General features: G+C 33.0%; 2 protein-coding genes across 2 annotated transcripts in view; both read right to left on the bottom strand.

The window, feature by feature from the left end:
- LOC108754689 (homeotic protein antennapedia) overlaps positions 1-11195 on the bottom strand; it is a 158134-nt gene extending 146939 nt beyond the window's left edge. Inside the window, exon 1 of the mRNA XM_018497180.1 lies at positions 11125-11195. The gene's annotated coding sequence lies outside the window, so the exon portion shown is untranslated. The remainder of the gene's footprint in view (positions 1-11124) is intronic.
- Positions 11196-11216: 21 nt separating this feature from the next.
- On the bottom strand, positions 11217-11522 carry LOC108754614 (homeobox protein abdominal-A homolog). Its single transcript, XM_018497050.1, has one exon. The coding sequence runs from the start codon at positions 11520-11522 to the stop codon at positions 11217-11219; it is 306 nt and encodes a 101-aa protein (XP_018352552.1).
- Positions 11523-15331: the final 3809 nt, after the last annotated feature.

Genomic DNA, 15331 nt, shown 5'->3' with positions numbered 1-15331 from the left:
ATTATAATTTTGTGAGTCTCACACATGATATAAGTTCACATCAGTATAAAATATATATCATAGAATATATCATAGAAGTGAATCTAATCCTATTTTTCCCGTTCGAATAAATCTTAACCGGTTCTCTTTCTCCATGCGACATCGGTGCGATCTATTTAATCAGATTACAGGAAATGTTCAAGAAATAAGCCGCAAAAGATAAAAAGATTGCAGCTGGCTCTATATATGTATATACGAATATGCGCACACGCGTGTATTTTCGTGCGGATGCGTGTCTGGAAAAGAGAAAGACAAAAGGGTTGAGAAGGGGTGTGAGAGGGAGTGGAATTGAGCACGGAGCAGTTATTATCTATCGCTCTCGTTACCACAGGTTGCTCGTAAACCGGCCGCATCAAGGGGATGGGGCAAAGTGGGATGGAGTGTAGAAGCATAGGTAGATAGGTAGATACCAGTACTCATATCGCCGTCGTCATCGTCCCGTACTCGCATAGCACCAGGGGTGAAGCCCCACTCCGGTCTATACTCATTGGTTACCCCTGCAGAATATCACGCGGAGTGCGAACGGACGGCTGTGTCTAGGGGGCTGTTCGAAAATCTCGGCTTGCCATTCTCTACGCTTGGCCGATTGTGAATAAAAATCAAAGCTGACCCGCCTGTTTTTTTATGCTGTTAAATTTTAATTATATGTAGGAACTACCTGAGTTAATTCTTTAGCGCAATTATCATCTATTGATAATAGAACAAACGCGTAAATATTTAATTTCTTTTTAAAATATTTGCAAATTTAATATTCAAAGTTAATATTATCAAGAATATATTTAAAAATATGCTGTTACATTAGAATGTGTGTTACTGTTTTTAATTAAATTGGTGATTATAATCGAAATAATAATTCGTATGCAAATACTCTTTTCAATTATTATTACGTCTTCTATTAGTAAAGTTAACTGTTCGATATACAAATTATTCAATTATTATGGCAAATAAAATATTATATTAACAAAAAATAATAAATTTTCATTCATCTTAGGTTTGTCAGGTACATAGTCTCCGGAAAGATATATTAATTCGCACGCCCATAGGTATATAGAAACCGTAGCGGTACAAAATATGCGATTTCTCAAGGGCAGAACAGGTACACCTATGGATGCATACATCGTCGAAGCTGTGGCTGACGGGCCACTGGATGGCTTGGAGAGGGGTTTGGATTGAGATCGAGTCAGAATTTTTTGCCAGGACGGCGTTGAACGAACGCGAGTGCGCGAAACCCCCGCGGAGCAACAGTGCGCTCGTCCCGCGACAGGGGGCAGCACTACCATTGCACTATACCGATATTGTGTAGCGTGTAGTTGCTACGAGCAGCCGCTGCACCAGGAACTCATAAATCTCCCGGGATATAGATGGCTCTAGTGTCGCGTGAGGTTGCAAGCTACCCCATGCAGGGTGCCGTGAAACGCCCTCCCATCCCTATCCTATCCCTTCACCCGGCCCACTTCATCGTTCCTCTCGCTCTCTCGTCGTCGCCCATCCATTCCATGACCGAATTACTGGAATCCCACCTTCCGGACCGAAGGTGGACTTTTCGAAACGAACGATGCTCGTTCTTCAATACTAATCAAAATGCATGGATATTTCGAACTCGGTCTCGGTGCGCTTAAAGATTCATTAATACTGAATAAAACAACTTTACCAGATCAAATAGAAACACTTTTAAATGATGAATTATTGGGAAATAAATAAGCTAGAAGCGCGCGCGTTGGCATGTAAACTATGTACTGTCGTCAAACACTTGATTTCAAAAGTTTAGTATCGCTGACATCGATAGTCTAAAAATATGAATGTACCATCATGTTTTCAATGGCTGAGAACGGCCATTAAAGCAGAGTTGTATAATAAAGATAAAAAAAATTTTAAAAATGTAATACAAATAATGAGATAAGAATGTAATACAATTTTTTAAAAAGTTCTTTTACAAAACATTGTATTTATTAAAAATGTTATTGTAAAATATATATTGCAAAATAAAAAAATGAAAAAATTCAAAAAGGAGCTATTCGAGCCCGGCTGGTATTCGAGTGAAGTGTCTTACATATATTTTTCTTAAAAAATATTATACAATTAATGTAATACAATATTTCAGACGTTTCGATCCTTAATGTGGTCTTTCTCAATGAATACAATTAAATTAATGTATGAAACGTATCCTACTACTTATATTAGATATTATTGTCAATTATGTGTCCAATATTACTACATTATTGCATCTTCTGCTTGTGTACTTGAATGCGTCAATTATGTGTCACGTATCTTGATGTTTTTTTTCTCAAAAATTGAGGAAAGATTTGATGCGTGTATGCGTGAAGTGGAGAACAGACAAATAAAAATGTTTGATACATTACTTTAAATATGAAGCGCCACTACGGTGAATGTTAAGATGTTGAACTATTGTATATATTCATTTAAATGAATTAATTTCAGAAAATGATAACATAAACGGTTTTGTTTCCAATAAAAAACATTTGGCTTTTAATTTTTTCTTTGTGCCCCCTGCTGTATTTACACCACAGATATACCCGAAATATTTGAAGAGAAATATTCTTGTTGTATCTTTTTCCACACACCAAGAAAATGATATCATTAAAGAAAAAAATTGTCCCACATATTTTTTTGTATAGTAATATACGCTCGACTTATTATAAATATTGTATAAGTAATTTGATGGAAACTGTAATATTCGCAAGTTTATATAAAAATCTTAAATTTTTACTATAAAATGGAACTTAAATTCAACTAATTTGAAATATTAATGAATGACGGAGATATGCGAAAAAGAAAACTCAGAATATGTGAAAAAACTAAAAGTACGTCTTTAATAACAAGAAAGAATTATGTGTTGATATGACTTCAGTGTAGGAATAAAACAAGTATATGGAGTAGCTTGGGAGGAAAAAGAGAGAGATGAAAGAAAGGAGAAAAAACAGAATAAACGGAAGATCCAGGGACCAAACAGCCAGCCAGCTAGCTATAGCCAGCCAGCCAGCCAGTTAATCAGAGAAAGAAGAGAAGGCGACACCGATGATGAATCACTCGTTAGAAATGAGTGGGAGCGAAAGAGAAAAAGGGAAAAGAAAGAGCAATAAGAAAATATCCATGCAAAAAACGCACTACGTTGGAACGCGCTAAAGCGAGTCGCTAACTGACTTATCTAGACATCAGAGTCTGCGACTCGTTCTCCTGACTTCGCGAGAACAGAATTTTGAACATTTTAGACATTAACTGTTATAAAATTTAGAGACGTCAACTCACTAATTAAACATAATTAAAAGTATTTGTAACCAATATATATAGAAAATATATATACGTTCACAACATAACTAAATTAACAAACAAATAAGAATTAAAATGTTTTATATATATACGAGTATATATATAGCATACGCTTTAGGAATTCAGATGACACACGTTAATAAACAGTAAATAATCTAAAAATTACAAGATAGCATGACTGTTGATAATTTTTCGAATTTTTGCAATAACGTCGTGCAGCCGATTAAATCATTGAAAACAATGTGTTACGAAAAGATAACGAGAGAGAAGATAACCAATCGCCAACGAGAAAACTGAATTCTTCCCGTGGGCATGTCGGAGAAATCCGAAGGGTCGACTTGCCACGCCGAAGAAATTGGGTTCGTCTTACGAACCTACAGAAGTGCGCAAGTAAAAGAAGTTCCAGTATCATCAAAGAATGTCTCAACGTCGCACGTTTATACGCGCACACCGATAGGGCTTATACAGAAGTTGCGTTCGCTTGGTCATGGGTAATGGTTTTACGAGCGTCAAGGGTGATATAAAGAAAATGAAAAACACACCGGCGCTGTTGCCAGCATGCACGGCGTATAACTAACTACGTTCCTACCATGTCCCCTCCTTTCCGCATCTACTTCTTAAGTTTGTGCACAGTGAGGGCAAAACCCGCTGCTTCGAAATACCTTCCGCTTCGCAACTTCCAATGCAAAGCACGACAATTAATCGTGCACCCTCCATATTATCAAGTCACATCATGATTATATTGCCTATAAATATACTTTACTTATTTAACATTTAGGTATAGCATTATGGTTTGTAAAAATAAATATAGTTTTTAAATAAAATAATATTTCCTTAAAATTTCCTTTTATCTTCTTCGTTAATTTGATTTATGTTGTTTAACTTTTGCTACAACATTCTGTAAGTTTAATAAAAAATTATAGTCTATTCAGTTTTTTTCTCAATTTACAAGTTATACAATCCATTATGTGCTTTGTAAAGTAAGTAAATATATCCTTTCATGAATTTTGGCGCTACTGAGATAATGCCAACTATCTTATATTCATCATAATATTGAAATAAGCTTTCAAAACTTTGTGTAGCAGTTCATTAAATTTGTTCGTGTTGGCTCGCGTATCCGTAGATTTTATGGAACGAAAGGGGAAGGTTTTATGAAAGTTGAATAGAAGGAATGATGATGGTATGAGGTGAAAGATGCCAGCTAATTGTGATACACTCTGCGGGAAGTCGCGACGGTGAGTGAGATGATTGTTCGGCTATATAAACTGTAGAAGAAGCGGAAATGTGAGAAGAACAAAACTTTTTCTTGCTCTCTTTTTCTCTGTTTTTTTTTCTTTTTATTTGTTCTTATCTTATTATTATATTACTTTTATATTAATGCATTACTTTTTTTATTTATGTTCACTTTAAGGCTGATTATAAGTCTATTCTTAATTTCAAGATCGTCTCAAGCTTTGTTTTAAGTTGCATTAATACAATTCTCCGATTAATTCATGATATCTTGAGCACTAGCTTAAAACCATCTCGAAACTTAAGCAATGTCTATGAATTCCGCTCGTAGTTCATCACGCCCTTACATATACATATCTTAACTAACATTTGCTTCTAAAATATTTTTGATCTTTTTTCGCAAAAAGTATACTATGTGACATTCGTTTATATCATCATAAGAAAATTTACGCAAAAAATTACTTTATAATGCAAATTAAAATTATTACTATCATAGAATTATAAAACACATAAACAGAAAGACGGTAAATTGAATGGACGATATTTATCATGTAGGCATAGCCAAGGAATGTATTCAACTCGCTCCACTTTTATTCTAATATGATCTGAAGCACGTGTGCGCGATATATATAAATAAGTTGTTTAAAAATCGGAAATATCGAATCCGAGTGAATAGAACGATCAAATTAATTAGCATAAGTGGTTCACAATGTAGATACATTAACATTGACATTTGAAAATTATATAATTATCTATTAGATCAAACAAGTCCTTCCGTTCTCAATTTAAAATGAATGAATACGTTTCTCCTGTATAGAGTAAATGCAATATGCAATAGTTCACATGTAGCAATCATATCTTAATTGAAAATTACTTGATATATTATTATATTAAACGTAACAAAAATTATTTTTAAGATTTAATATAATAACACACATAATGTAACAAAATGGGACAAAATTTAATATATTCTTTCTTATTTAATTTATCATATTAATAATGTTTTTTTCAAATTTAATACATAATGCTAAGATTAATATACATTTTCTATTAAATTTTATAGTACGCGTCACTTTTTGACATATTTAAAAAATAGTAAAAAGGAAATTGTTTAATGAGAAACTCTAAGATAATTATAGCATAAATCGTGTGTTAGATGTAACTAATTGGACAAAGTAAACATATGTTACACATACTGTTGAATAAGAAAAAAGGAAAAAAAAACCATGATTTTTTAGGTCTTGTATTGAAAATTTTTAGTCTGTGCACAATGTTGCCCGCAGCCTGTTTCATGAATCGCATTTCAATGAATAAGATAAAAAATACAAAAAGAAAAAAGAGAAACTGAAAGACAAATGGAAACACAATGTCATCAATTCTCTGTTTTTTATCTTGCGTAATTCTTTTCTATATTTCTGAACTTCGAAATTTATGAATTTTTAGTATTTATATTGCAGTTTCTTATTGTTGTGTGAATGTGACACAATGGTACTAAAAGCTGGAGTGTTGCTCAATTTTTAATGTTGATATCAAGTGAAAGTAGATTTCGTAAAATTCATATTTCATCAATAAGTAACGAAAATATATATGCAAATAAAATAATTAAAACATCTAGATAATCTTTATTTCATAATTTGATTATTGAGAAGGACATTGATAATTGTCAATGTACCCATATATTTAGTGTTATTTTTATTAACAATTATAAAACGTACTTTACATTACTAGAAAAATAAAATACTTTACTACTAGATATTTATTACTAATTTTCTGTCAACGTGGCGATAAAATGAAAGAAATACTAGCACATTCTAAAAATATAATAGTACAAATTATTTATCGTATATTTTGCTCACTGTAATTACCAATAACAATTATCAATAATTATTGTGAGTAAAAAAATTCTGATTATATGTATAATTACAAATCACAATAATTTTGTCGTAATAAAAGTACAAGAAATATATAACTTTGCTAAAAATGCTGATAAAAAAAAATTATATGTATATTGCAAATAATTGTAGAATGAAAGTGCTGTTTTTATATCATTATACTCCAGTAAAGAAACATGATAAAGTTTTTCGATAAGATCGCAAAGCAATGCCACGTGCAATTGATATCTTGGAATTTTTCTAGGACGACAGTGTGCAAGGTAGGTCAGGGTCTGATTGCAGGAAGGAAGCAGTTAGGCCCGGTTAAAGTCGTTAAGCCAAGTTTACGAGGTGTTACCGGGAGCGTAACCTGTAAATCTCAAAGGCATGAGTGTGTGAGAGAGAGAGAGAGAGAAAGAAACGCGTGCCAGTGGCCGCCCTTGGAAAGATCGCAGAAGGGGTAATGGATATAACCGGGATGTAAGAATCGAGGTAAGACTACTTGAACGCTATAAACGCTTTTATGGATCGTAAAACGTCTTCCTTTACAGCCAATAAAGATCCCTGACCTACCCGTTTGGCGAGCGAGTAAGTAAACGCGTGCGCGAAGAGGCGATAGTGATCGCGCATCGATCTGTCGAAATCACGCTTTACTACGCAATAAAATCACGCGGCGTCGTACTTTATTTTCTCTTCATGGGACTGCGAATCGCGGGTTTATTGGATTATTGACCGATAGCTTCGGGAATGCATTCGCGGGGAAAATGTGAATAGCACTGCCGACTCAGCACGGCGCGCGTTTTATAGGACACCAATACCAGCATGCGCGCACACGGCCGCATCGTGCCCGATTCGACTCACCACGCCGAGAAACAGGAAGGTCGTGAGTTACTATATAACCACGTCGATAAAAACAAACCATAAAGCGCATTACGGGCGATCATCGAACTACCGTTCAATATATCCTGCTTGGTGGGTAGAGGCAACCTCTAAATTAAGTTATGTACCGACAGAGAAGTCGGTAAGAAAGACAAAACGTTATCGACAGAGTAATGCCGATTCGTGCTGCCACCTACCATCAGAGTAGTTTAGATGGATAAAACAAGTGCCTGGCGGAGTAGTACATGGAGCAATTCAAATTTTGAATGTTATTTTCCGTATTTCGTGTACTTTAAGTACACATTTGCTAATAATTAATATAGCCAATGTATAGTTTAATAATTTTGTGTCATTAAACAGCAATAAATTTTTATAGTACATGATAAACCAACGCTAAAAAATAGATATCCACGCCTTAACCACGCCCACAAATGGAAGGATGAAAGCAGCCATAACTTAACCCAGAAACTATTGAAACCGATAGATGGCATTGCTATTGGTATTCATACATTATTATGCATGTTAGGGAGGATAAGGTGATACAATTTCGAACATGATATAATTTTGAACAAAATAAAATAATCTAATCTTCGAGGTTCAAGTTTGGTAGCTCTGATCTCTCTTATGTAGAATAATGAAGGACGTCAAACAGGAAAGGATCACACACAAACTTGAACTTCAAAAATAAAATTTAAATTTTTATGTCATTCAGAATTGTACCATATTCGAAATTATTATTAACCACCTTACTCTATAAAATATAAAAATGATAACAATTGAAGATTTAAAGAGTATTCAATGTTGATATAAATTTGATCAAAAAAATGATTAATTAATATAAATCGAAAGAATGATCTTGAGTATAATCGTAACTCCTAATTGTAAGTGTTGTAATCAGAAATGTTCTTGATTATAAATAACTTACTCATTTCTGTTTAGAAACATGTTTATCATGCGCAATACGGCATGTATATTATACGTATATACATATACATATGAAATATATAAATATAAACATATTAAATATTTATATTATAACATCATTTCTTATATAAAATATTTAATTAGATTATTTGTAGAGTAACATTTTCTTTTTTTATAAATGTAGTAGATACAAATAAAAATATAAAATATTGCATTTTTTTAACATTTTAAATTTAGTAAGAATATTCATGGGAATCGTAACTTGATAGCATAAATAAATTAATCATTCGATATCGTCGCGACTGTCTCATACATTGACCATTAAAATTCTCCTAAATTGCTTTTTCATGTCCTCTATTAAAATTTATCTTCCCATATATCTAGATCGACTCACAGAAGCAAATCTACATTTCATTCTTTTTCGGATAATGGATGTGGAATTCAGAACGATTTACCTCCTTTTACAAAATTCTTTATAAAGTAGCAAACTTGTTTCTCTATCTACTTTATTTATTAAATGTATTAATTATGAAAAATAGAAAATAAAAAATATATATATAACAAAAAAGATATAAAAATATAATGAATAATAAAATCAGTAATAGATAAAATATATTTTTAAATATAAATTTTCGTTAAGCAAATCATTTATTATATTTCTATGATTGTGGCAGAAATCGATAACGATTCTATAATATTTCAAGACTATGATTACTCTGATATGGGCGATTAAATAAGCACGATTAAATAAATATTACCAGCGAAGAGTTATTTAATCGCATTTCAAGTGGCGTACAATTACGGTGCAATCCACGAAGTTAATCGGGGAATCGCTTCGCTGGCGTAATATTACGTGCAATCGGGACAAAATTTATGCCCGAACTTCTTCGTCGCCCGAAGATACCAAAAAAGAGATATTAAGCGCTCCAGTGGGTTCCGAAGAATAAGGAGTTTCGATCATAGTTCTCTGCCTGGCGTATTTCTTTTCTGCCGCAGACGTATTAAATATTTTGAGAACGTATATGTAATAAATTAAAGTTTGCGTAATTTTTTTACAGTAGTGTTTTTACAATATTTAATGTTTTTTACCTATGTATATTACGTTAAAAAAATTTATTTTTAAAAAGCTCTGCCTTTTTTTATAATAACTTAAAACAACTTGAAAATTTCAAAACACAATAGATATTGTAAGTTGCAGTCGGTAAAAAATGTTCGTGTTTGTAAGAAAGAAAATATACGTGCACAACATAATTGACAATCAAAATTGCATGCTACTTTTAAAGTTAGTGTGAGTTTCTAAGGCCTGTTTTTTAGCTCAAATATGCGAAGAATCGTAAATATCTTCCAACAGCGACAAAGATTCACGTGAAAGTGTGAAAGAAAAAAGCGGAAACCTTTTTTTACAGTTGATATTGTCCGGACCGACCAATTTAAAAGATCCTCTATTTTTTTACAATGGATGGTTGGCTCTCAAGTAGAAATATAAATAACAGCAAATTTTTTGTGATAGAGCAGTGAAATTGGTACTATTGTCCAAGTTTTTTTACCTAACTGCGCTTTCTATACTTTCTTCTTTGCGTCATCCACTTGCTTCATACAATCTATCGTTCCTAATTTATAAGTGATTTTCTCTCTTTTTTTTTTTTAAATTTACGTGCTTTGACAGTTTTCGATTTTGCAACTAGAAAATTAACAATACAAAACGTTGTAATTTTACTCCATACCAAGACCGTTTAAAGCAAGGGAAGCAAACACAGCGCGATAAAACTGATAAGTTTTTTATTTGATACTGGCAGAAACGATAGGAAAAACGCGACACGATATTTCAAGTTTGCGTTCGTCGCTCCCTCGGGATGCACGTTCAGCGCAAGTTAAACACACGCGAATAGCATAACTTAGAAAATTATGAAAGCACGCTTGTATGCGGTTTATCCTCATTAAGCCCGCCGAGTAAACTTAATTTTAAAGCCGCTGCTGCTAAAAGCTCGAATCTCATTTTTAACGCCGCTTTTAACGTTTATATGACTACCGTTTTTTTAATGCATATCACATAATCCTAACTGTTGCATCAAATGGATACGTCCACTTTGTTAGTCCACAAAGAGTGCAATTATTTTATATTCTAATATTGCCGAAAAATATATATGTACTCATAAGTATATAAAAAAATGATAAGAATAAATATTATAACAATTATTAACTCTTGGCAATATAAATTTTAACTCTTTCAACAACAGGAATGTTTGAAAAATAAAACAAATTTTTTATTACTTCGGATTATATAAATATCTGAAAAAATTCTGATACATTTATCAAAGTTTTAACGAATTTTTACCATCATAGAAATCGAATTACATTTTATTTATTTTTACAAGTTTAAATTTATTTACCAAAATTTACAATCAAACTATTGATAGTGTAATCTTTAAAAATCGTAGTTGCTCGGATGAAGGATTAATAAAATTATAGTTATTTGAATTTACATATATGTTTTTAGTAGCAAACAATTTTGTAGATATAAAGATGTCTTTTTTATCATATCATTATTAAGAATATAAATACAAAGAAACGTAATATGCACACTAAACAAAATTTGTTCAACTAACTAAACACATTTAGTTGTTTAGATATTTGGTTAATTCAACAAATTTTATTTAATCGAATTTGTTGAATTAACCAAATCTGCAAATAACTAAATGTGTTTAGTTAGTTCGACAAATTTTTTTTTCAGTGTACACATTTAATAAATATATGTATGTATGTAGATACTGAAATGCTTTAAAAAGATTGATAAATCTTTTTTTTTTTTCTCAAGAGATATTACGGGCTGGCGATTTAATCAGAGCTCTCAAGAAGAAGCGGAAGTATAAATTATCAGAAAAATCACACTTACCTTTAATACAGCTGTGTACATTGCGGTGCTAGTAGAGGGTGGTGTGGATTGGCGGTGGGGTGGTCAGGGGGGCTCCGATGCAGGGCGTACCCCTAGTTGCCCCCTTCTGGTCCCCCACCGCCTCCTTGCTGCTGATGCGCAACCGCTGCCGCTGCCGCTGCCGCCTTTTGCGCCTGCGCTTGCTTCTCCTGCTCGTTTAGCTCTTTGATCGCCTGAATCTCCTTCTTCAACTTCATTCGCCGATTCTGGAACCAAATCTTGATTTGCCGTTCTGTCAGGCAAAGCGCGTGTGCCATCTCGATTCGCCTCCGCCTGGTGAGATAGTGGTTCGTGTGGAATTCCTTCTCCAGTTCCAGAGTTTGATAGCGCGTGTAGGTCTGTCGGCCGCGCCTGCGCATTCCGTTCGCCCCTGCGAACAACAAACAAGGATTGCGGTGAACTCTTTTTGTTCTTTTCTCATGCTGTATCTATCCGTAAGAATTACAAGCAAAACAGGGTATGAGATGATGACATTCTTCAGAAATATGTTAATTCACTCCTACTATAAATATACTCGAACCTCGCTTTGGGCAAAATGGCGCGTTAAAAGAATTCCATTATTTCGCTAATGATAATAATACGTAAATAATCTTCGCATAAACGTTGTTGTCAAAGTATTAAAAATAAAAAAATTAATTAATAAAAACATATTAAATTTTTTATTTAAAAATAACAAGAGAAATATATACATTAGTGAGATATTTTGATGGAAATTGAATGTAGATTCAGTCGATACGTCATTTCATTCTTGCTGCTTATCTTGTTTTAAAACAAGTTATGTTATCTTTATGAGCTGCTACTTAAGATACTTATTAAAAGAGCATTCTAACGAATTTCTGATATCCCGCAGCGCTTTGGGACTGCGAATATCAAACGCGGCGGATATAAACGAGACTCGTGCCGATAAAGGAAATGTGTAAACGGCTTAAAATAAAGCGTGGCATGAGTCGTTCCGAGAGAAAGTAAGGGAGTATACGACAGCGAATAGGTACTGTTGAACAGTCACTTGGGTACAGTAGCGGAGTAAGCCCCGACAGTGGGGGCGCAAGCTCACCTTATCGGCCATTACTGCCTCGTAAAAACCCTCCCGTTTCACCTCTGCCACCGGTATCCAACCTAAACCAACCTCTCTTCTCGGCCGTAAGCAGACTCCTTTTACTCTATTTTTGCTCGCATACGGTGCGTGCCCAAGTGCATAAATATCCATAATATTACGACTTTTGCTATCGGCTTATCCTTCCGCATTCGACTTGGATCGATTGCCTCAAAAGTACAATTAACCAATGGCCAAGTATAAAAAATGTATATATTATAGCGTTTTTCACTGGCAGATTTTTCACTGGATGCGCACTCAGTGTACTTTAAAAACCGTCGCACACAAATCGACGTAAAGATGTACGTTTAATAAAAATATATAAACGAATTAAATCTCGAAATTCTCAATGCATTTTATTGTGCTATTTGATAAAATATACATTGGGTATTTTATTAATTGAGATATCTCACTTTTACATTCAGATTAGGTTAATGTACAACCGCTTTAATGCGCACCAGTTCTGCCTAATAGTAAAAAACACTATTATTTTGTTTTTATATTCTCCCAACATAACTTCTTTGAAAAAATTTTCTGATAACTATCATTAACATAATAGTTTTTGCTAAAATTAATAAAGAATTCAATATGACAAACTCACAGGTAAAATCATAAATAAATAGAGTTTACAATTTAGGAGAAGTACATAGAATATACTAGAAAAGGTATATAATCTAATATAATAGAAAACAAAAGATATATAACCTTTCTTCCAAAATTTCAAACTGTCAAAAAAATATGATATATCAGCTTTCTTTCAAATATGCAAGACTAATGCATCTCAACGTCCTAATACAAATCAAATCATCTACTAAACGTATCAAGTTTACACATAATCGCATCACGCTGATCTGTTATCACAAAGTACAAAATGTGCAAAGTTACACGGTGCCTGACTGATGCACGTATACAGTCAGAATTCCAGACAGCCATTGTATCCATATCATACCGAAACAAAGTTTATATCAACATGATGTTTGCTATCGCGATGTAATCAAGTGCCCTGCCGTCCAGGCTACTACCCCTCCGGGCATCTCTACCCCATCCTCTTTGTCACCCCCGCGATTCTCACGCTAGGTTGTCATATCGGGTTTGCGTCGCGTGGAAGGGCGTGGAGTTACGACGGTGCGTTTTTAACGGTTATTTGTCACACGGACCCCAACGCGAGTCTGGTTCCCTTCCATTTCAAAATCTTCTATCAAACCTTCCTATTATCCCTAGCAGAATCATTCTCTCTCCATGTATTCTATTGGCACGCGTTCCGAAATGCGGACGTGGTAAATCAAAAGCGACGAACTTCCGAATTTTAGAAATAAAATTAAACATTCTATCCTAATTAACTCAATTTCTTATATTTTCATGGAAATAAGAAATATAGAATATTATAACACTATTTGCTGTATTTGTGTGTTACGTACCTTACACACTTTTATCAAATCAATTGTAAGGTTTTCATAGAAAATATTAATTTTTTTTTATGAGATAAAAAAGTATAATATAAAATGACAAAGAGTATAAAACATGAAAAAAGGAAATAAAAATACTTTACTTCTAATATTTTTTACTTAGTTGTTATTTAATTTAGAAGTAGGTCCACTTTTTTTTACGTAAACGAGGTACGTTTTAATTCTATTTAAAATGACTATCATTAACAGCAAACTGTATATTATTGTTTTCAGATTTATTATTTGAGAATATTATGAATATGAATTTAATCACAATTTTTTAAAAAGTATAAATAGAAAAAATCAAATAAGTATCAAGCGGAATAAGCGCGTTAGTAGCTTATTGTGTATTTCTAAAAAATAAAAATTTTAATTAATGCTTTAATACGATATTGTTTCTCTTTATTGAGAATTTTCGATAAAATTGCATATTTAAAAGTTCGTAAAAAGTTATTAAAAATGAAAAAATATATTAATCAAATATCCATTATACAAAATATTATTATACAATAATTCATATTTTCTCACCGGAATATAAAATATTCCAGGTGACTATTTCCGAGGTAATAAATAATAAAATTTTTTATTTTTTATGCGACATCTGAAATGTGTGTGTGTGTGTGTGTATATATATATATATATATATATATATATATATAAATTTAAAAAATATATAATGTAGAGATTATCTTTCATTTTGTGATTTACTCTCGAATTTAGATGTTTTGAATTTACAAATTACGAATCTCACTCTACATGACGTCTCATCCATGAGATATCGCACTAAACGAAATTAGGGGATGAAATATCAAGATTACCACACTCCTGTGAAGTAGAAAGAGATGTGCATAGCTGTTTAACCGAAGGGGTGGATAAATTTTATGCTGAGACTTTAAAATGCTTTCATTTGGAGGAACAAAGAAAAAGGAGATCGGCAAAGCATGCCGGGAGGGATTGGCTGGCTGAACAGCAAAGTGGGAAAACCGTAGAGCACGTTTAGAAGAGCGAAAAATATTTCGGTCGTTATTCACGCCTTTCTTGAAAAATGTTTGCCCGTATATTCTAAAAAATTTCAACCTCGCAGAAACCTTCGTCCGACGAATTGTTCTTCCAAAAGTTTAAGTTATAATAAAAAAGTTTAAAGTCGTCATATCATAAAATATTATGAGAGAAATAAACTTATTTTTTTCTTTTACCAACTCTCTCAAAGTTGTTATTTTATTATGAAATTTTTAACTATTTATCAATGTATAATTATTAATTTGATTCATTCGAATTAATCCTCGTGTTATTTCAAAAAGTATCTTGTAAAAAACGAGTAATATATGAAACTTGGCACTCGATTGAACTAAAAAAATTTCACCAAGTAGTGAAACATTTTTTTTTGGCTCGTTGAAAACAGTTTCAAATGCGAAAGGAAATGGCGGTTGAAAGAAATCTGCCGAGTTTCGACGTATTCAACCATAAACTGAGGAAGGGAGCGACTTAACTGGTTGCCAACTCTAACAAGAACAGCCAATACGTTGATTGCTGCTGGGGATTTGTCGGTAACTTTGCAAAACATGATACCAAAGCTTGCCTTCAGTAACCCTCACTCCTTTTCCGCTTCCCTCCTGATTACGTGTACACA

Source organism: Trachymyrmex septentrionalis, unplaced genomic scaffold (genome assembly GCF_001594115.1).
Source record: "Trachymyrmex septentrionalis isolate Tsep2-gDNA-1 unplaced genomic scaffold, Tsep1.0 scaffold80, whole genome shotgun sequence".
In the NCBI taxonomy this organism is placed as follows: domain Eukaryota; kingdom Metazoa; phylum Arthropoda; class Insecta; order Hymenoptera; family Formicidae; genus Trachymyrmex; species Trachymyrmex septentrionalis.
This window is presented reverse-complemented; position numbering and strand designations above follow the sequence as displayed.

Coding starts and splice junctions, on each gene's coding strand:
- LOC108754614 (XM_018497050.1), bottom strand. CDS start 11,522: ATGCGCAGGCGCGGCCGACAGACCTACACGCGCTATCAAACTCTGGAA.